Source organism: Abramis brama (assembly GCF_963993115.1).
Source record: "Abramis brama genome assembly, chromosome: 20".
In the NCBI taxonomy this organism is placed as follows: Eukaryota; Metazoa; Chordata; class Actinopteri; order Cypriniformes; family Leuciscidae; genus Abramis; species Abramis brama.
In genome coordinates this window covers 8,141,417-8,162,636 of record NC_139982.1, presented here as the reverse complement: position 1 = coordinate 8,162,636, position 21,220 = coordinate 8,141,417, and the positions used below count along the sequence as shown (strand labels likewise).

Here is a 21,220-nt window from a genome sequence, read left to right as displayed (position 1 = left end):
AAGACCTTCGCAACCTAATTGTTCCAACACATAATGATGGCATTGGTTATAGGCGCCATTCTAAGCTTCTGAATGTTCCAGTGAGCGCTGTTGGGGCCATAATACGGAAGTGGAAAGACAATCATTTCAACACAAATTTGCCTCGACCAGTGTTCCTCGCAAGATTTCTGATAGAGGAGTGAAAAGAATAATCAGAAGAGTTGTCCAAGAGCCAAGGATCACTTGTGGAGAGCTTCAAAAAGACCTGCAGATAGCAGGTACTGTTGTCTCAAGGAAAACAGTAAGTAATGCACTTCACCTTTCATGGCCTGTATGCACGCTCACCACACAAGACTCCATTACTGAAGAAAAAAAGCATGTTGAAGCTCGTTTAAAGTTTGCTGCACAACATTTGGAAAAGCCAGTGAAATACTGGGAGAATTTAGTGTGGTCACATGAGAGCAAAATTGAACTGTTTGGATGCCATAATACACACCATGTTTGGAGGAGAAATGGCATTGCACATTACCCTAAAAACGCCATTACACCTTGGTGTTGGCTCTTGGACAACTCTTCTGATTATTCTTTTCACTCCTCTATCAGAAATCTTGCGAGGAGCACCTGGTCGAGGCAAATTTATGGTGAAATGATTGTCTTTCCACTTCCGTATTATGGCCCCAAAAGTGCTCACTGGAAAATTTAGAAGCTTAGAATGGCGCCTATAACCAATGCCATCATTATGTTTTGCAACAATTAGGTTGCCAAGGTCTTGAGACAGCTCTTTGCTTTTACCCATCATGAGATGTGTCTTGTGTGACACCTTGGCAATGAGACCTTTTCGTAGGCCATCCGTTGGGACTGAACCAGCTGTTATTAATTTGCACGGACAAGGGGCTGGATTGCTTTTTAATTACTGTAAGTTTTCAGCAGTTGTCTTGGCTTTCAATGCCTTTTTGCACCTCCCTTTCTTCATGTGTTCAATACTTTTTCCCTGTGTCATTTCACATTATTACACATAACTTAATTTCTGAACTTATTTTTGTTTCTACGGATTCCTTGGGTTGTTATCAACATCTGGTGAAAATTTCATGTCAATAGCACCTTTGGAAATATATTTACTGAGAAAAATGGTGACGTGTTCAATACTTATTTCACCCGCTGTATATAAACTGTAAGAGAACATTCACGTCAGACTTGGTGACTGCAGCTACCGACAGCTCGTGTTCTCAATAAAGAATCCTGCTGAAGAAACAACCAAGTCTCCTGGTCTTCGAGTCTAAGCTCACAACAACTTGGTGCCGTGAACCCGGATGGAGAAACTGAAACTCAACAAAGAATGAACTTTCCAGACGGAACCTTGAAACTTCAAGAAACAAAAAACGAACTTTTCCAGATCTGAAGATTGAAACTTCAAGCCCAACAAAGATCTCAACAAAGAATGAACTTTCCAGACGGAACCTTGAAAACTTCAAGCTCAAAGATCTCAACAAAGAATGAACTTTTCTGACTGAGTTCCAGACTAAATTTTTCTGTACAACCAACGATTCGGTGAGTTTCACTCCATTCAAAGAACCGCTACAGACCAGTATATGTGTTTTATCCTCTGCACCGTTCAGAGAAGAGTTAACAGACAGCTGCAGGGTTTTGTTAATTAAGTTATCCTCTAAAAAAAAATATTTTAGAGATGAAATTTATCCTCTGTTGTTCAGGCAGGGAAGATTAACATTACATGTTAATATTGTTTATCCTCTGCTTTGCCAGGGAAGTGTTTATCCTTTGCTTTAGGCAGAGAAGAATTAGCTTTACGTGCTAGTTATTTCTGTTTATCCTCTGTTCTTGCAGGCAGGGAAGTTAAGTGTGAAGTGTTGGTCATTTGGAGAGTTAACAATAGCTGATGTGTTAACAAGTGTACCCTCTGTGTAGACACTAGCAGGGGTGCAAACACATGTATGGTCAAAAAAGAGAGAGGTAATCGAAGCCCTCGTCCCGTGGCAAATATCCAGATACTACATTGCCACCATCCCCAACCCACCCCTATAGGCACATAGAGTCAAATGAAATTTAGAAAAACTATCTTGCACTTCTTCTTCTTGCTTTACTGCTACGTCCTGAAAACAATTTCACCTGATGATTTGAATAGCTCTTTTTGTAAAGAATGAATAATTCTAGGATGATTGGGGTAATTGTGTAGGGTAGGCCTAGTGCATTTGCATAGAAACTAATAAACAAAATACAAATATAAATACAATAAAACACAAATACACGAGAAATAAAGCAGTGCTTTATGTTTTTCAGGTAAATTAACTATTAAGTATTAATACAGTTTATCTTTTGACAAAACGTGATTTTTCTCTTTCTCTTTTGTTGTTTGATTAACTTTGGTGACACAAACAGCTGCAGGTATATTGGGTGCTGTCCCTTTAAGACGAATGCACGTATCTAATACCGGTAATGACACGCATCCGTTTTATTTTGACTGCGTTTACGGGGAAACTCGTTGAGACGGACACTGGCTTATTTTTTCGTGCACATGTCTGTTCAAACACAAATAGATAAGAAAGAAAAGGGAATTCGGTGTTCACGAACTTCACGTGCTGTCTGCGACTGCGTGGCTCTGTGCGCCGACAGACCATCTACATTTGGATGTTAAACATAATATGTATAGCCTGATACAGCAAAGACAACGTCGGCAGTATTGACGGCAAAATAGGCTACAGAATATTTCGTTCTGTAGGCCTACAAGGGCAATATTTGAAAATCGATAATTAGGCCTATTTTTTAAATTACAATTATATATGCATTTGTCAAAAACCGAGAGACTTTCAATCATCAAAATGTTATTTATTAATATGTATTTGCGCCTTCTATTTTGTCTGAAAACTTCCAACACTCTTGCGTGTCGCGTGAAAAATAGGCGTCGGTTGCGGTTCTATTTCTAGCACGCGGTTTCGGCGCGGCTCGAGAAGTGTGTGTGTCACGCAGGCATTGTGCTCTAACACAAGCTCTAACCAGTTAACATGAGAGCCGACATAAAAACGGACACTCCACGCCACGCAGAGAGAAATGTGATGCAGTGGCAGATCCAGACTTCCAGAGTGAGAGTGAGACAGAAACACTAGTGGTTCACGCTTGCGCACATACTGCTGGTTTGGCGCGCAGTGTTCTGATTCGCTTATTTCCTATTTACTTGTTGGTGGACGGCCGCGATCCAGAATTACTGTTGGTTAAATTATAATCAGACCCTCTCAAACCACACCCCCCCCCCCCTTCTTAAAAAAAAAACTCTTCGGATCTGCACGATTCACACAAGTCACCCAAACTGACGTGAAAAAAGCGGGAGGCGCCGAAAAGCGCGCTGTTTGCACCCCTGCACTAGAGAGAAGTTTTAGTGTTTTTGATTGTGTGGTAACAAAGAAAACTCACAAAAATGTTTAGGAAAAATGCTAGACTGATCCCCACTACTGAAAAAGATGGTCGTGCAACTCCTTTGAGGTTACAAAGTGAACTCAAAAAAATGTTACGAGAACAAATGGACCTAATAGTCACTGAAAAAGTTAGACAGGAACTAACTCAGAAATATGAAATTCACCCAGACAAAACTTGGTCAGTAGATGAGTGTAAAAAGGTGCTTGGAGCAAGCATCTGCAAAAACAATATGAAGGACATCATTTGTTGTCACAGAGAATTTGTTTTAGCAAAAGCTACAGAACAGTCTAAGCGCAACTCAGAGCTAGAGAAACAGATCAATGAGCTACGTGCTAGAATATCTTCGTTGACTAAGAAATTGAGCCACAACAAAGCTATAGAAAAAACTGATGTAGAAGTTAGTCAGCCAGATAACATTTACCCTGACTTACAAGCTTTCTTTGAAACAGATGTAGCGATCCAATCAGTAACTGATGAGCCTGTAGATTCAGTAAAGGTATGTGGCGCTAGGAGGAGGTCTCAGGGAATTGAGGGAACTGAAAGTGTTCCTCTCAACTCTTCTGTTGTCCAAATACAAACTGTTGCCAAAGCGCTAGGACCCAAAAATATCGAGAGACTATCCCAGAGTTTACCCTCAGCACGCACAAATTTTTTCTGAATTTAGAAGAGCATTGATCAGTAAAATGCGTCTTTACGACATGTTGTTGCCAGAAGTTACACAGCTGATGTCACAAATTCTAACTAAATCTGAATTCAACAATTTTGAGTCTGCTGTTACTTCTGAACTGCAACATGCCAGTAAAGGCGATTTGAGAGAAGGTGTTTTGAAAATCCTAAATAATCTCTTAGGACCTAAAATAGATTGGTCGAAAGTTACTAGATATGTACAAAAGAAAGGAGAGACTATAAGTGAATACACTGAAAGATGTTCTAAGGCAGCTGCAACGTACAGTGGAATAGTGGAGGATTCTGAAAGTGTACTAGATGATAGAGGAGTTTGGGCAGATGGTCTTATAGCTGAGTACAGATCAGCCTTGCCATTCCTACATGTTACGTGGGCTAACGGAACTCTCAGAAGTAACCTAGACAGGTTAGCTACATGGGAAAGAGATGCTGATGTTAAAACCCAAGTGAGAATAGCAGCAGCTACATTTAACCCAACAAAACAAGACAATAGATGGACTAAAAAAGAAAGTACATGCCACTACTGTGGAAAATTAGGGCATTGGGAGAAAGAGTGTAGGAAGAAGTTACAAGATAATAAAAGAAATAGAATGCATAATTCTGTTCCTTCTCAGCCTGCCTACAACCCGGACGTAGTTCCGCCAATGTCCACTGAAACTTTAGGACAGCTCGCTCAGGCTCTTCTAAGAGCACAAAAAGAACAGGAAAAAAACTAATTGTTGGGGCTGTGAGTAGCTACCTTTCCCCTGTAATCCATCATAATGACAAAATAATTTTTGTGAAAGGTAGCATAAAAGAGAAAGAGATTGATGTTTTGCTTGATACAGGTGCAGAGATTACAATAATTCCTACAAAATTGCCTAAAGGTTTAGACATCCCGTACAAGAAAACCAAACTTTCTTTAACTGGCGTAATAGGTAAAGATTCTGTTTTGTATGAAACCCCGCCCATAGAGGTACAATTTGGCCCGAAAACTCTGATGACAAAATTGCTATGTGCTCCATTGAATACAGGTGCAATTTTAGGCATGGATCTCCTGAGACAAGTACATCTAACTTTAGACATGTCCTCAGAATCTGCTAGCATTAAAATTTCCTCAGCACACGTTTCTACCAATAATGCAATCCCTCCAGAGTATGCTTTCTTACTGAATCATCCAATTTGGGCTAATGACAAGGATGATTGTGGTTTATTGACAGGTGTAGAACCAGTCAAACTGACAGGAACTCCACCTCCGGTTACCAAACAGTATCTGATCAGTAAGGAAGCCATACAGGGAATCAAACCTATTGTAGAAAAGTTGCTGACGCAAGGAGTGCTAGTTAAAACCAACAGTCCCTGTAACTCACCCATATGGCCCATCAAGAAATCCAATGGGACATGGAGACTCACCATAGACTACAGTGTAGCCAATAAAAACATTGATAAAATAATTGATATGTCTAATGGATTCTTTTCTGTACCATTGCACTCTGACAGCCAGCCATGGTTAGCTTTCACAGTTGACCATGAACAATATCAGTGGACCCGATTGGCTCAGGGATTTCAAAACTCCCCGACCATATACCATCAGGCTGTCAGACGTGATTTGTGTGACCCGGAATGTCCAGTAAAACAGTCCACTATGATCCAATATGTCGATGATATTTTGATTGCCTCAACAGATCACGAGGTACATCAAACTGAATTGGTAGCATTGTTGGACTATTTGCATAAAAAAGGACACAAATGCAGCTTTCACAAAAGCTCAAATTACTAAAAAGCAAGTCATATTTCTGGGTCAAACAATTGGTGCAGGAAATAGATCTATTACACAGGATCGAACGGCTTCAGTCAAAGCCATACCTCCGCCTACTACCATTAAAACACTACGCTCATTTTTAGGAACAGCAGGTTACTGTAGACCGTGGATTGAAGAATATGCCTCGATTGCTCAGCCTCTCTATGACTTGTTGAAAGGCCATGGTAAAGATTCAGATATTGTTTGTATGGAAGAACTTCACCTCATAGCATTCAATGATTTGAAGAGAGCACTATGTCAAGCACCAGCATTAGGAATTGCCCAATCTGATAGACCCTTTGTGCTTTATGTTCATGAACACTTGGGCTTTATGACTGCATGTCTAATGCAAGATCATGGGGGCAGTTTACGTCCAATTCATTACTATTCTGGTAAACTTGACATAGTAGCTCAAGGTATGGGACCATGCCTCAGAGCAGTACAGGCAGTTCATCTAGCGCTTCAGGCTTCATCAGTAATGGTGTTAGGTCAGACGGTAAATGTAAAATGCCCTCACGCAGTGTCCGCACTAATGAATCAAGCAAAAGTCACTTCTGTCACTTCCTCTCGTTGGGGAAATTGGTTAACTACTCTCACAGCCCCGAACATTGTTTTACAGCGTGCACCAGTCACGAACCCCTCATCATGTATGATGTCTGCAATGACTGAAGTTGTGTTAGAGGATGAAGGCGAAATGACTCATGATTGTGTTACGCTTACATACGCAGCGACAAGTGAAATAGCAGAAACTCCCATAGAAAATTCAGAATTTGAGTTGTTTGTTGATGGTTCAGCTCAAGTAATTGAAGGGAACAGACGAGCAGGTTATGCAGTATCGTCCACCACTGAGGTGGTAGCTTCAGGTCGTCTTCCAGATCATTTTTCAGCTCAGGCTGCAGAACGGGTAGCTTTAACTAGAGCATGCACACTAGCTTCAGGATCAGTTGCACATATCTACACAGATTCCAGGTATGCTTTTGGGGTTATTCATGATTTTGGTGTCATTTGGCAAACCAGACAGTTTCTAGCATGCTGAATTAGTGAAAGATCTTATGTTTGCCATGAAACTTCCAAAGAAATTAGCGGTGATCAAAGTGAAGGCACATCTCACAACTAACACTACAGAAGCTAAAGGTAATGCTCTTGCAGATGTAGCAGCTAAACAGGCGTGTTCCTATGTAACTGTACAAGTGTGTTCAGGTAGTACAGCACAGAAGACAATTCTGCCTCCTGAATCTATCATTGATTTGTACAAAGATGTTCCTCTATATGAAGCATGGACATGGTTAGACAAAGGAGCCACCGTAGATTCATCTGGCTGCTGGACCAAAGGGGGGAAGTATGTAGCTCCCGAATCACTGCTGCCATATTTGGCTCAACAAATACACAATTTGGGTCACAGTGGTCCAGCAACGATGAATCACAGGTTCTCAAATCAATGGTGGAATCCAAAATTCAGAAATGTAGCCACCGAAACAGCCAAGAGGTGTGTTACATGTCAGAAAAATGATGATGTACCAGCAGCCATTACACCAGCAGCACATACCCCAGCTCCACCAGGACCATTTCGTCACCTGCAAGTTGATTACATCTCGTTGCCTCATTGTAAGGGAAAAACTGACGTTTTGGTAATAATAGACAAATTCTCAAGATGGGTAGAAGCTTATCCAACAGGGTGTGCTACCGCTGCACATACTGCTAAATGTCTTGTCACTGATTTCATTCCCAGATGGGGATTACCAGATTGCATTGACTCAGATCAGGGTACGCACTTAACAGGACAGGTAGTTAAATAAGTGTCTAAAATGTTGAAGATTAAGTGGAATCTTCACTGCCCCTACAGGCCACAAGCATCAGGGCAGGCTGAAAGGGCAAACAGAACAATCAAAATCAGGCTAAGCAAAATGCATCAGGAAGGAGTGTCATGGGTTGAAGCATTGCCAGCTGTACTGTGTAGTATGAGAGCGTCACCTAACAGATCAGTAGGACTGAGCCCTCATAAGATTATTACAGGACGCCCAATGCAGATGCCAGGTGTGATTGACCTTAGAAATGCTGATGTTCACATTGCCTCAGATGCTCTGATCTTACTGTGAACACCTTACAAAGGCAGTACAGAGTGCCAGAGAGAGAGTTGAGTCATGTTGGCAGACTCCACCAGAGGGTGGACACACAATCATCCCAGGTCAGTGGGTCATGATACAATCATTCAGACACAAGCCGTTAGAACCTAAGTGGCATGGACCATATCAGGTAATGTTGATTACAGCAGCTGCAGTGTTGTGCCAGGGAAAGAAAACATGGACTCATGTGTCACATTGCAAAGTGGTTCCGCCCCCTACAGGGATAGGATAGGACACATGGACCAGTGAGGAGCCCAGGGAAGAACTGGAAGCAACAGGCTTTCGGGGGCCAACCCTGCGGTGAAGATTCCCTTATAGGCCCTTCCCAACCATAGTCCATCCTCACCTCACTGTTCCTTTTAGGTGTCTCATAAATTAAGAAGTAGGGAAAGAAGGAACCACAATTAGCAGACTCAGATTGAACAGAGGACACAACCCTAATGTTTGCAGTCTTTACAATGAATACTGGTCTGTTGCAGTTGTTTGTTTGTTTGTTTGTTTGTTTGTTTTTTTCTTTCTTAAACTCTGTGCCGACACCACTTGACGGTTAACCCGAGAACCATATGCACTGACCTACACACCTGCATATGAAGACCCAACTACCAGAAAACAACTAGACCAACTGCAGAGACTACAACCAACACAGAAGAAAAATACACAATGCAGAGACTAACGCAAGACTCACCTACGGGAACTTCAGTCATCCAGCAACATGATCAAGATTGCCTTAACCCATTTAAGCCCACCGGCAACTATAGTTGCCGCAGTACATAGTTGTCATTTTCCTTTTGTAAATATTTTTCTAGATGTTCTCCATGTTTTATTTCTCAATGAAATGCAAGCAAACAACCAAATAAAGGATTTCAAGAAAAAAAAAAAGGTATTCACTTCCTCCCTGTCACATGAGGCTGTCAACTTCCTACCCCTATTTCCAGGAAGCAGGGCGAAGGCAAACCCTCCCAAAGAAAAGTCATTTTCATGTTACTAATAAGTATTTTTTGTTGACATATATATATCTACATAATCATGAAGGTCTCTAGAAACAGCCAAACAAAACAAATCTTACAAGAGATATATAGTTTTTTGTATACTTAGTCAAAAGTCCAAGCGGCAACTATAGTTGCCGGTGGGCAAATGCCTTGTAAGTACATATATCATGGGAAAATGGGGTATACTGTGTTAATAGGTTAATAAATCAAGTTTATTGGTCTTGTTTAGTGCATAAACATAACTTAACCCTTTAAATGACATCTCTATATAGATATATTTTTTTCTTCATTCTATTTATTTGTATTTATTTATTTTCATTTACCTTTTTGATACACAATGCCCTGTTATGGCTGCACTTTGTTCTGTACTATGTTCCACAACTTTAACCCTTGTGCGCTGTTCGTTTGCGGTTTACAGTCAGGCTGTTTGGGGTCTGAGCGACCCCAGGCAACAAAATGTTATTTTGTAACAATATATATATTTGAAACAAATGTAATTTTACTCAGTTTATTAATGTTTTTACTCTACATTTGGACATTTTTACTCCACAAAATGTTCAAAAAAAAAGAAAAGAAAAATTAATACAAAATGTGCCTTATAAAATACCCACATTTCTAACTTTCATTAATGGGGATAACATGGATAATTTGACATGGTTTAGTGTAAGATTTTTGGCCAAATCTTGGAAAATGCAGTTTTAAAAGTAAAAAAATAAATAAATCACTTTAACCAGTAGATGGCTGCAGAGCTCTAAAAGTACTAAAAGTTTCAAACTAAAAGACATCTTTTCATAAGTTTTTCGGGTTAGATTCATATCTACATATAATGAAATCACAATTATAACAATAAAAGTTACTTTCTGTCAAAGTTTGGCAGTTTTTGTACTGAAAAAAATCAGTTTTTCAATAATGTTCCATTATGATTAGAATCAAACCTGATCAGGATGTTACAAAGAGAAAAGTTGGAGTTTTTAGAGTTTATCATTTATTTCAAACATCTGTTTTTCATATAATTCTACAAATTTAAAGTGTGCCACTTCATTTCTGTCTGTGTGTTCTGTGTTGTTTCTGATTTTGAGGATGGATTTTGTCCATTGATCAAATTCATTTGATTCTAATCATAATATAACACTACTGAAAAACAGATTTTTTTTTCAGTACAAAAAGTGCCTAAACTTTGACAAAAAGTAACTTTTATTATTATAATTGTGATTTCATTATATGTAGATATGGATACAACTGGAAAAACTTGTGAAAAGATGTCTTTCAGTTAGTCAAAAAGCAAATAGCAAATAGTGGTGCTCTGCAGCCATCTACTGGTTAAAGTGATAAATTGTTACTTTTAGAACAGCATTTTCCAAAAGATGGGCAAAAATCTTTTAAAAACACTTAACCATGTCAAATTATCCATGTTATCCCCATGAATGAAAGTCAGAAATGTGGGTCAAAAAGACCCTGAACAGCGCACAATGGTTAAGGCAAATGGATTTGTTGTTTGTTGTGTTTTCATATTCAAGAGATTATAAGCTAGATGCAGTTTTTTTGGGGTCTGCATCAAATGTTCTTCGACTTTTATACATAATAAATTTGTTTATGAATAAAGATTGATCTGTTGAAAGCAGTTATTTTGAGATAAATGCCAAATGTTCTCCTCCTATTCATATTTTACATTGAAGGGGTGCATACAACATATTTGCCCACTGGCAACTATAGTTGCCGCACATTCAAATATGATTTTCAAGAAAGAAAAAAAAAACCTGGGGAAAATAAATGCAGAACATGTTCACATAGGACACTATTAACAGGATTATATGCATGAAACCATTCAGAAAAATTTGGGCACAAATGGGTTAATACTAACCATCATGGACATAGCGCAAAGTGTAGACCCCAGAAACAACATATTCTTAGAGCTGATGAATATGTCAAGAAATGCCTTGTTTGCTGGAAAGAATGTTTGCATGCCACAGTTACATGATTCAGCTCCTTCTACCAACAAAGATGGCTGCATTCCGGGGGCCAGTTGCACAAACATAGCCATTATGTTAAGACTGTGTCTTAAGAACTAGTATGATCAACTAGAAGTTAGTTAGGGGTAATCAGTCTTACTGTTCGGTGTCAAATAAGATCAATATACATTTTTATGTTACTGACTTTAAAAAGTTATTAACAGTTTTAAAGAATAAAATTGGATGACTAACTTGTAAGACTAGTCTTAACAGTTTATGCAACTGGTCTCACTTGTGTTCAAACGTGGTGGTCAAGAACTCTTGGAGCCTTAATCCCATCGTATGGTGTAATGCAGGCTCTCGATCAAGTCAGAAGCCGGGTTGATCCACCGGTGATCCCTGACGGGCAAGGGTTTTTTTGCAAGAAAGTGCAAAAAACATCTTCCAAACTATGTCTTTACTTTATACACTATAATACACTTTGATAAAAGGGACATAGTGGTGGAAAGAAAATAGGATAGGAGGACAATGTATTTTACAAAGCTTTTGAGTTTGCTCGCAAAACTTTTCTGTTCTCTTGCTAAACCTGTTGTGTTCTCTCATGAAATGTGTGTTCTCATGAGAGACTTCTTTGCGGTGCTTCATGCTTGTGTTTGCACAGCATCACTTGAGTGATCTACGTTGCCCCTAAAAATATAAGATTGTGAAGAAAAAAAATATGACATGTACGTTCACCTATGAACACCTTTGTGTTCATTTGCAAAAACGTTTGCGTTCCCCAGAGAAACTTTACGTTCGCTCCCAAAACCTTTGTGTCCCCTCGCAAAAACTTTTGGGTTCCCCCCAAAAAACATTGCGTTTCTCAAAAGATTTGCGAGTGAATGCAAAGTTTATCGGGGGAATCATTTTATTTTTGATTATTATTTTGATTATATTTTCTCCCATCTAATTTTTTTTCAACCACTATGTGCCTTAGGGGCTCTGTACTATGTTCCATACTCAGGGAACGAGGGTTACATACGTAACCGAGACGTTCCCTTTCGTAGTCACTCCGAGTTACGTCGGATGATGACGAATGGGGTTCCCAGTGTAATCACGCCACCTCTCGACTGTCTTCCAGTGCCCTGCGTAAGTCTGAGCTCCCTGTCGTGAGACTGGCACGGACAAAGGACTCCTACTTAACACAGGAATACCAAGGTACACTGGGAAGCATATCTCAGTGGAAATATGCAATCATGCCCCATTATTAGCAGATTTTTTTATTTATTAGTTATGTTATTTTTGGGGACTGTGGCTGAATTAAGAATAACATACTAGCATACCAATCACTATAAAGATATTGCAGAAATAGTGAGAGTAGTGTGGTAGTATGCTATTTTGAATTCAGCGTATGTCTAGCAGAATAATGCAACCATAAATTTGCTTATTAAAATATTTTAGTAAAAATAAGTTTTAACATGTGGTCTCTCTTTAACTTGTGAATGTATGCTACTGTGCATCACTCCTCACAACTCTTTATTCATGATGATATTATATATGACTACTACACATTATAGCACAGCCTCCCTAAACTTATTGCTTAAGAATTGCAGTCAAACTAAAGCAGATATTGATAATGTAGTTGATAATGATAATGGAGGTTTTTTTCAACATTTTCCATCCACATAAAAAATCTGACCATACAGCAAGAGGTTGTGGCTTACCCCTCAGTAGGTTTTGGTGTAGTTGTTGTTGAACTTGTCTGATGAGGTGTGGGAAGAGCTCTAGAAGGGAATATACTGTTAGTGTATCCAATTTCCTTCAGAAAAGTGTTTCTATTCAAGCAACAATTTCCTAAGAATAACATTTAATGAATTTGATTAATTAATAATAATTGTTTTAAAGGGTATGCTACTGTATGTCTCTTTTTGAAATTTATTTAAAATGCCCCAAAATTATTACCCCTTACCAGTCACCCCCAATTTTGGCAAGTGATGCATACATGACATACCCAAAATAAAAAGGTTGCTGCTCATGAGTCATTCTGAATAGACACATAATACACATATTTAGAAAGCCAACCCTTGAGAGTTTATAGTTCAAGACTCAAAATTAACCAAACTGTTATTAATATTGAGATATATAAGCTCAAACATAAAAACAAAAACAACAAATATTAAGAATATATTTATTAAATGTATAAAAATCTGATTTGAATTTAGGATAGCAACTTATAACCACAACTAAAGTGTAGCCACAACTGTGGTCATGCTTCATTTCAAGTCTGAGGATGATATCTCTAAAATTATGCATTTTATGAAGCCTATTGTAAGACCATGTCAGGGGAGGATTTCAGAGAAGTTTTTTTAGAAGGCTACAAGTTTCTCATCACATAGTTTATTGCCCTCTAAACACCCATTTACAGTCTCTGACTAATGTCTGGCGAGGAGAACTGCCCCATTCATGTTCTATTCATTTAAATCGACTAACCTTTCACACCTTCATTATTCTTTTATCCTTATTCTTTTGTTTGAATTCAGCCATTACAGCCTTTCTTCTGGCATAATGCTTGGCCATCGACAGCTATGTAAATCCCACTATACATGAATAATCCACTTATTATCTTAAGTCTTGTTAGAAAACAAACAATAAAAAACTATTATTGAAACTTTAAATGCGAATTATTTAAAAAAAAAATGATTGTATGGAATAGAAAGCTCCTGCAGCAGGTGCATTAGCACAACAGGTAGCCTCAAGCTACATGACACAATTTAATTTATTAATATTACACTTTTATTAAGAGCTCACTTTAAAACACCATCGAGTATTTGTATCATATTCCGGTCGCGGTTTATTATGGTTTCCATTAAAAAAACGATTTTGAAATATGTTATATTTAGCATTTTATGTGAAGCTATGGGCTATGTTTACCTATACCTTTATTCTTTATTCATATAAAAACACCCCGAATCGCACGGAAATCAAACAAAAAACACACATACTTAAATCTTGCGTTTATTATCTTCTAGTTTCAGGTGAAGAGATGTCACTTTCGCTATGTTATCATGGATGTCCAGAATGAGGAAGTGTGGACATGACGCGTCATACAGAAGAGGTCACGATGAACATGCACATGCTGTACAGCTAATCATAATCATTTGAGGTCAAATCTGATGCGAATCAGGAAGAAGAGACACACATCTCGCTGTGTTCGCTGTTTGAGCTCTTCAGCTCGCATAATTCAGTGGAAAATGAATAGAAATGTTTTTCTGTATGGCGAAATAATTTACTAACATGTGATAATTAATATTTATTTCTCCAAATATGCGCACTATTGGACTAATAGCCCTGTCGTATGCTGTATATTATAACGTTATGTATTTGAACACAAATAAACCGGAGAAGACGAGAATGAATGTTGTGTGAGTGATTATTTCTATTAAAAATAACGATCGTTACAGATGAATTATTTTGCACTCCTGGCATAAATTAAGAAATTAATGTCACTGCAAACCACTTGAATCATAAACAGTGGTCAAATATCGAAGCTGGAGTCTTAAATCTTTCTTATAATGCTGAGTTTGTCCAGATCAAGTAAGAGTGTGATGTTTTAAAGAGTAATGAATTTTGAACCACAATAATGCGGGATCACCGGTGATCCCTGACGAGCAAGGGTTTTTTTTGCAAGAAAGTGCAAAAAACATCTTCCAAACTATGTCTTTACTTTATACACTATAATACACTTTGATAAAAGAGACATAGTGGTGGAAAGAAAATAGGATAGGAGGAAAAAGTATTTTACAAAGCTTTTGAGTTTGCTCGCAAAACTTTTCTGTTCTCTTGCTAAACCTGTTGTGTTCTCTCATGAAATGTGTGTTCTCATGAGAGACTTCTTTGCGGTGCTTCGTGCTTGTGTTTGCACAGCATCACTTGAGTGATCTACGTTGCCCCTAAAAATATAAGATTGTGAAGAAAAAAAATATGACATGTACGTTCACCTATGAACACCTTTGTGTTCATTTGCAAAAACGTTTGCGTTCCCCAGAGAAACTTTACGTTCGCTCCCAAAACCTTTGTGTCCCCTCGCAAAAACTTTTGGGTTCCCCCCAAAAACATTGCGTTTCTCAAAAGATTTGCGAGTGAATGCAAAGTTTATCGGGGGAATCATTTTATTTTTGATTATTATTTTGATTATATTTTCTCCCATCTAATTATATATATTTTTTCAACCACTATGTGCCTTAGGGGCTCTGTACTACGAAACGTCTTGGTTACGTATGTAACCCTCGTTCCCTGAGTAGGGAACGGAGACGTTACGTCGGATGACGACGAATGGGGTTTCGCTTAGAAAGCCTCTCACCTTCGAGTATATAAAACGAGCCAATGGCAATGAAATGCCATGGGTCTGCGGAATTTGCATAGCGTATCTCCGCCCCACGCCGGGGGTATATAAGGAAGTACGCTGGCAACACGCAGATATGTCTTCGCTGAGGAGCCGAGACTGAACTCAGGCGTTCCAGCGGTACAGCAGAAGTGGCAGGGAGACGTAACGTCTCCGTTCCATACTCAGGGAACGAGGGTTGCATACGTAACCGAGACGTTCCCTTTCGTAGTCACTCCGAGTTACGTCGGATGACGACGAATGGGGTTCCCAGTGTAATCACGCCACCTCTCGACTGTCTTCCAGTGCCCTGCGTAAGTCTGAGCTCCCTGTCGTGAGACTGGCACGGACGAAGGACTCCTACTTAACACAGGAATACCAAGGTACACTGGGAAGCATATCTCAGTGGAAATATGCAATCATGCCCAGCCCGAAGGGGGGGACTTGGAATACACATATGACCCGGAGGGGCTGCATATGGAGTATCACTGGGGTGTCCAGCCGCAGGTGGAATATTTCAACCCCAGGGGTGGCAAGGTGGCTTGCCGAGGGAAAGACACATGCTCAGAGAGGCTTACAGTGGAATACACATGTGGGGGTCGCCCGGAGGGGGAACCATGCACATGGAGGCACCTAGCCAAGCGCGAAAGCTGCCGGTGGCATAACTCTGCCGTTGACGTCAACAGTGCTGGAGGAACTCAGGGCTTATGAGGCTCACCTGAGGAGAATATCGCACGTATCCCGTCCGTGGAGAGGAATGGCGAGTAAGCGAAGACACCTGAGCAGAATCTAGTACCGGCTAGTTGAAGCGAGTACATGAGAAGAAACTGGCTCCACTCTGAGATTATAGAATCTCGCGAATGTGTTAGGTGTCGCCCAGCCTGCAGCTCTGCAGATGTCTGTTAGCGAGGCGCCATGCGCTAGAGCCCAAGAGGATGCCACACTCCGAGTGGAGTGGGCTCTCACACCAAGGGGGCATGGTCGACCTTGCTGCTGGTAAGCCAAAGCAATGGCGTCCACTATCCAGTGGGACAACCTTTGCTTGGAGAGAGCCTTTCCCTTCAGCTTCCCACCAAAACAGACAAAGAGCTGGTCTGAGGTCCTGAAACACTGCGTTCTGTCTACGTAAGCGTTCTGTGCATTCTGTCTACGCTTGCAGGTTCACCACCTGACCTTGAAAGGGAGTGGTGGGAACCTTGGGCACATATCCAGGCCGTGGTCTCAGGATCACATGAGAGAAGGCCGGCCCGAATTCCAGGCACGCTTTGTCAACCGAAAATGCCTGCAGGTCCCCTACCCTCTTGATGGAGGCCAGTGCAACCAGGAGCGCTGTCTTCATAGACAGGAACTTAATCCTCTGGGGACCAAAAACGCGCCCGTGCGTTTTGCTCGTTTTTTTTTTTAGTAATGCAAAAATAAACACTAAATGCTCTGTTAATTTTGATCTTTCATTTTCGTGTATACATCAATCGATCCTGTTCAGTTTCTTTTTTTTTCTGTATACTCACAATAAAAATAAAGTGTTTTGCTTTTTGCCAAATAAATAAAAATTAACATGATGCGATTTCTGCACTCTCTCTGTCAGTAAACTCCAATTTGAAACGCGTTCGAAAATGATCTATAACTCCGCGAAAATTCAGTCAAACAGGCAAACAGACCCACGGGCATAAAGCTTGAGATCGCATCTTTTAAATGAAGTAATTTATATAAAAAACAAATATTCTCAGCTTGTGAAATCTGTATTAAAAGAGAGCGATTCCAGTCGAGCTTATTAGAGCTCATTCAAATGTAATGTGACCACACCCCGGAGAGTGCGTGCTATTCAAACGCAAATTCTGAGAACCATTTCAGAGCTGTGAAACGCCCACATCAGCTGTAAACACAGCGCGTCGCGAGTGAGGCATAATAGCCTACCTTATGAAGAAAAGTTTCCTCAGAACAGTGCTGATATGAGGAGGAATAGATCCCGCTGAGGAGTGAGGTAGGCTGTTATCTTTTCTCAAGTGTTAATGTGGAATAACGTTATGGAATAACGTTAGTGTAGGCCTATGTAAACCGCAAAAAGATGAATCGCGTTTCTATAATATGAATCGCGTTTCTGTGAGATGAATGAAGGGTACATATTTGTAAAGACTGTTTAGCCTAAATATGAATCGCGCGTCTGTGTGTGAAATAATAAACTGCTTTAATCAACTAAAATGCTTTGCTATAGCCTACTGAGATGAGTAAAAATCGACTGAAATAAGTTGAAATAAAATGTCTTTATATAAGCAACGTATTAAACTGCAAATTACCATTTATGCCCTAATATGTCATAAAAACAACGTTACAGTCAGGCGAAATATGAAAGACAACATTTTGTTGACTAGATTTGGGTACAGTTTTTACTGTAGAATATACTGCCACATCAAATAAGCTTTTGTTTAGCAATTTCTGCTCAAATGTTATATATATATATATATATATATACATATATATATATATATATATATATATATATATATATATATATATATATATATATATTAGAGCTGGGCGATTTTTTCCCCTAAAAAAATCTGTGATTTTTTTATAAAAAACTCGATTTACGATTCGATTCGATTTTTTTTCCCCCATTTAAAACAAAATAACTGCGAACTGTAAATATATTTTAAAAATATATATTTATTGTATTTAATTAAAGTGCATCAACATAAACAAAATTTTGTTTGTCTGTTACAGTAGTCACTGTCAGATTACACGATTTTGACTCCTAAAAATCTTGTCATGTTGTGGACAAGAAACATGTCAGACTACACGTTGTTTTACGACCAGTCATCGCGAGCCGTCTCACACACTCATTCACTCGCACATATAGGCTACACAAGCTCACTCACATAGCCTACACACACACACACACGCACGCACGCACGCACACACACACACACACACTCAATCACTCACTCGCACACACACACTCACTCACATACACGCTCTCTCTCTCTCTCTCTCTCTCTCTCTCTCTCTCTCTCTCTCTCTCTCTCTCTCTCTCTCACTCACACACACACACACACACTCACTCACTCACTCACTCTCGCGCACACACACAGTCACACTCACTCGCTCACTCACTCACTCGCGAACACACACTCTCACTCACTCACTCACTCGCGCGCCGTCGTCGTCGTGGAGGACCATTAAAAAATTAAACGTAGTCTTTTTGTCGTGATGTCGTGAAGCATCGAGGGCTGCGCCGCAGGGAGCGTTCTAAGGAAACCCTGAAGGAAGATTTGGCGAATGCAAAATGTATGTATTGTACGCTATATAGAAGAGGGGGAGAAAAAAATCTAAAAAATCGATTTTTTGAAAATATGAATCGATTTGACCTACCAACTCGATTTTTAAATCAAATCGATTTTTTTCCCAGCCCTAATATATATATATATATATATATATATATATATATATATATATATATATATATATATATATAAATACTATTTTTGTCAAAAATAAAGTCATAGACTAAGATGTTAGATGTTCCAATGTTGGCTATATTCAAACTAATGAATACATATGATAAAATGTAGGCCTATAATCTTTTTTTTTTTACAAAGAAAGAGTACACTTGAAATATTGTTGAAATTGTAAATATTGTTGTAATTGTAACCTTTTTAATAAAATAGCAAAACATATTTACAAGATGGATGTAAGCAAAATCTTAAATGGTCAATATAAGTCTTCTTCTAAATATATCTTTTGTCCTTGCATTGTGGCTCAGTCAGTGTCACACCTGAATGAATGGCTCATTATGCATAATGGGTGGGACATTGTATTCTCAGGTGTAAACTATTCCTCCTTCACGCCCCCCTCGCATATTGGCTTTCCAAGCAAATCCTGTTTTACACTATTTAAATCAATGTATTTTTTTTTTTTGTGAATGATAAAGCAAGACTATTTTCACATAATTTTGAAGCCAGAACTCGAAGCGACAACATCCATTAGTCAAAAGTCTTGTGGGCACATATTTTGTATGAGTTTTGTGGTCTTATTTCAGCAACTTTCATTTTTATTTTTTTAAATAACCACGCATAAACATTATTCTCTTAAAAATACAAACATCTACATACACGTTGCTCGCATATTATGGTAGGCCTGTTTGTGCTATATAGAGTGAATTTACACCTTTGCCATTAACATGTTTATAAATAACTGAAAAAAGCACAAATGTCAAGGCATGTCAGAACATCTCAAGGGCCCCAAAAACACCTTGGTCCCCAGAGGGTTAAGCTCCACTGATTGCAGAGGCTCAAAGGGAGCACTCTGCAGGGCAGTTAGTACCACTGAGAGGTCCCAAGAGGGTACGAGGGGAGGACGAGGATGATTCAGAACCAGGTGCGGTTGTGCCAATACGGGGCAACCAAAATTACCTGCTCCTCGTCCTCCCTGATCTTGCGCAAGGTCTTCGCAAGAAGGCTCACTGGGGGAAACGCATCCTTGCGGAGGCCCCGCGGCCAGCTGTGCACCAGTGCATCCATGCCGAGCGTGCCCTCGGTCAGGGAATAAAACAGGTCGCAATGGGACGAGTCGTGGGAGGCAAACAGATCTACCTGTGCGTCCCCGAACTGATCCCAAATCAGCTGAACCGACTGGGGATGGAGTCTCCAGCGAGAGACCGAAGCCGAGACAGCTCGTCCGCCGCCTGGTTCAGGTCCCCCGGGATATAAATGGCTCGAAGCAACCTCAGATGCTTCTGACCCCATATGAGGTGGTGGGGAGCGAGTTGCGACATACGGCGAGAGCGTAGACCACCTTGATGGTTGATGTACGCTGCTGTCGCGGTATTGTCTGATCGGACTAGTACGTGCTGACCCTTGAGCAATGCACGGAAGCGGTGCAGGGCGAGACATACAGCCAGCAACTCGAGGCAATTGACATGCCAAAGGCGCTGGGGTCCTGTCCAGGAGCCCGTGGCAGCATGTCCGATGCCACGCCCACCTCGGGACTCGATCGCGAAGCCAAAGCTGAAGTGGTCTCATATGAAGCAATGCGAGCAGCGTTACTGCGGCTGCGGATGCCATATGCCCCAGGAGCCTCTGAAATAGTTTCAGTGGAACCGCACTCTTGCCCTCGAATTGACGAAGACAAGTCAGCAGTGACTGTGCGCGCTCGCTCGTAAGCTGCGCGCACATGGCGACCGAGTCAATTTTCATCCCGAGAAAAGAGATCCTCTGCACGGGGCAGAGTTTGCTCTTCTCCCAGTTGACCCGAAGGCCCAAACGAGCTAGGTGCCGGAGCACTAGGTCCCTGTGTTTGCAAACCTGGTCTCGAGAGTGAGCTAGGATCGGCCAGTCGTCGAGATAATTCAGGATGCGAACCCGTGTTCCCGGATGGGAACAAGGGCTGCCCCGACGACCTTCGTGAAGACGCGAGGAGACAGGGCTAGCCCGAATGGGAGAACTGCGTACTGGTATGCCCGCCCCCCGAAAGCAAACCGTAGAAACGGTCTGTGTCAAGGTAAAATGGAGACATGGAAGTAGGCGTCCTTCAGGTCGATCGCTGCAAACCAATCCTGCGGCCGCACACACTGGAGGATGTGTTTGGCCGTGAGCATCTTGAACGGCAGCCTGTGAAGGGAGCGGTTCAGGACGCGAGGATTGGCCGTAACCCACTGGATTTCTTCGGTATAATGAAGTAGGGGCTGTAGAAGCCGGACTTCATTTCGACTGGAGGGACAATCTCGATCGCACCCTTCGCCAGTAGGGTGGCGACCTCCGCTCGCATGACAGGGGCATTGCCATCGACCAAAGTGAAGCGGACTCCCCTGAAGCGGGGAGGAGATTGCGCGAACTGAATCGCGTAGCCGAGCTTGATGGTCCTCACGACCCAGTGGGACAGCCTGGGAAGCTCTAGCCAGGCTACCAGGAACTGTACCAGCAGGGTCATGCGGA

General features: G+C 40.7%; 1 protein-coding gene across 2 annotated transcripts in view; it reads right to left on the bottom strand.

The window, feature by feature from the left end:
- LOC311070641 (meprin A subunit beta-like) overlaps positions 1 to 21,220 on the bottom strand; it is a 57,274-nt gene that overhangs the window by 8,797 nt on the left and 27,257 nt on the right. For both annotated transcript variants that reach the window (XM_084094635.1, XM_084094636.1), the window contains one exon: positions 12,634 to 12,693. In XM_084094635.1, coding sequence (XP_083950761.1) covers positions 12,634 to 12,693 — 60 coding nt within the window. The remainder of the gene's footprint in view (positions 1 to 12,633; positions 12,694 to 21,220) is intronic.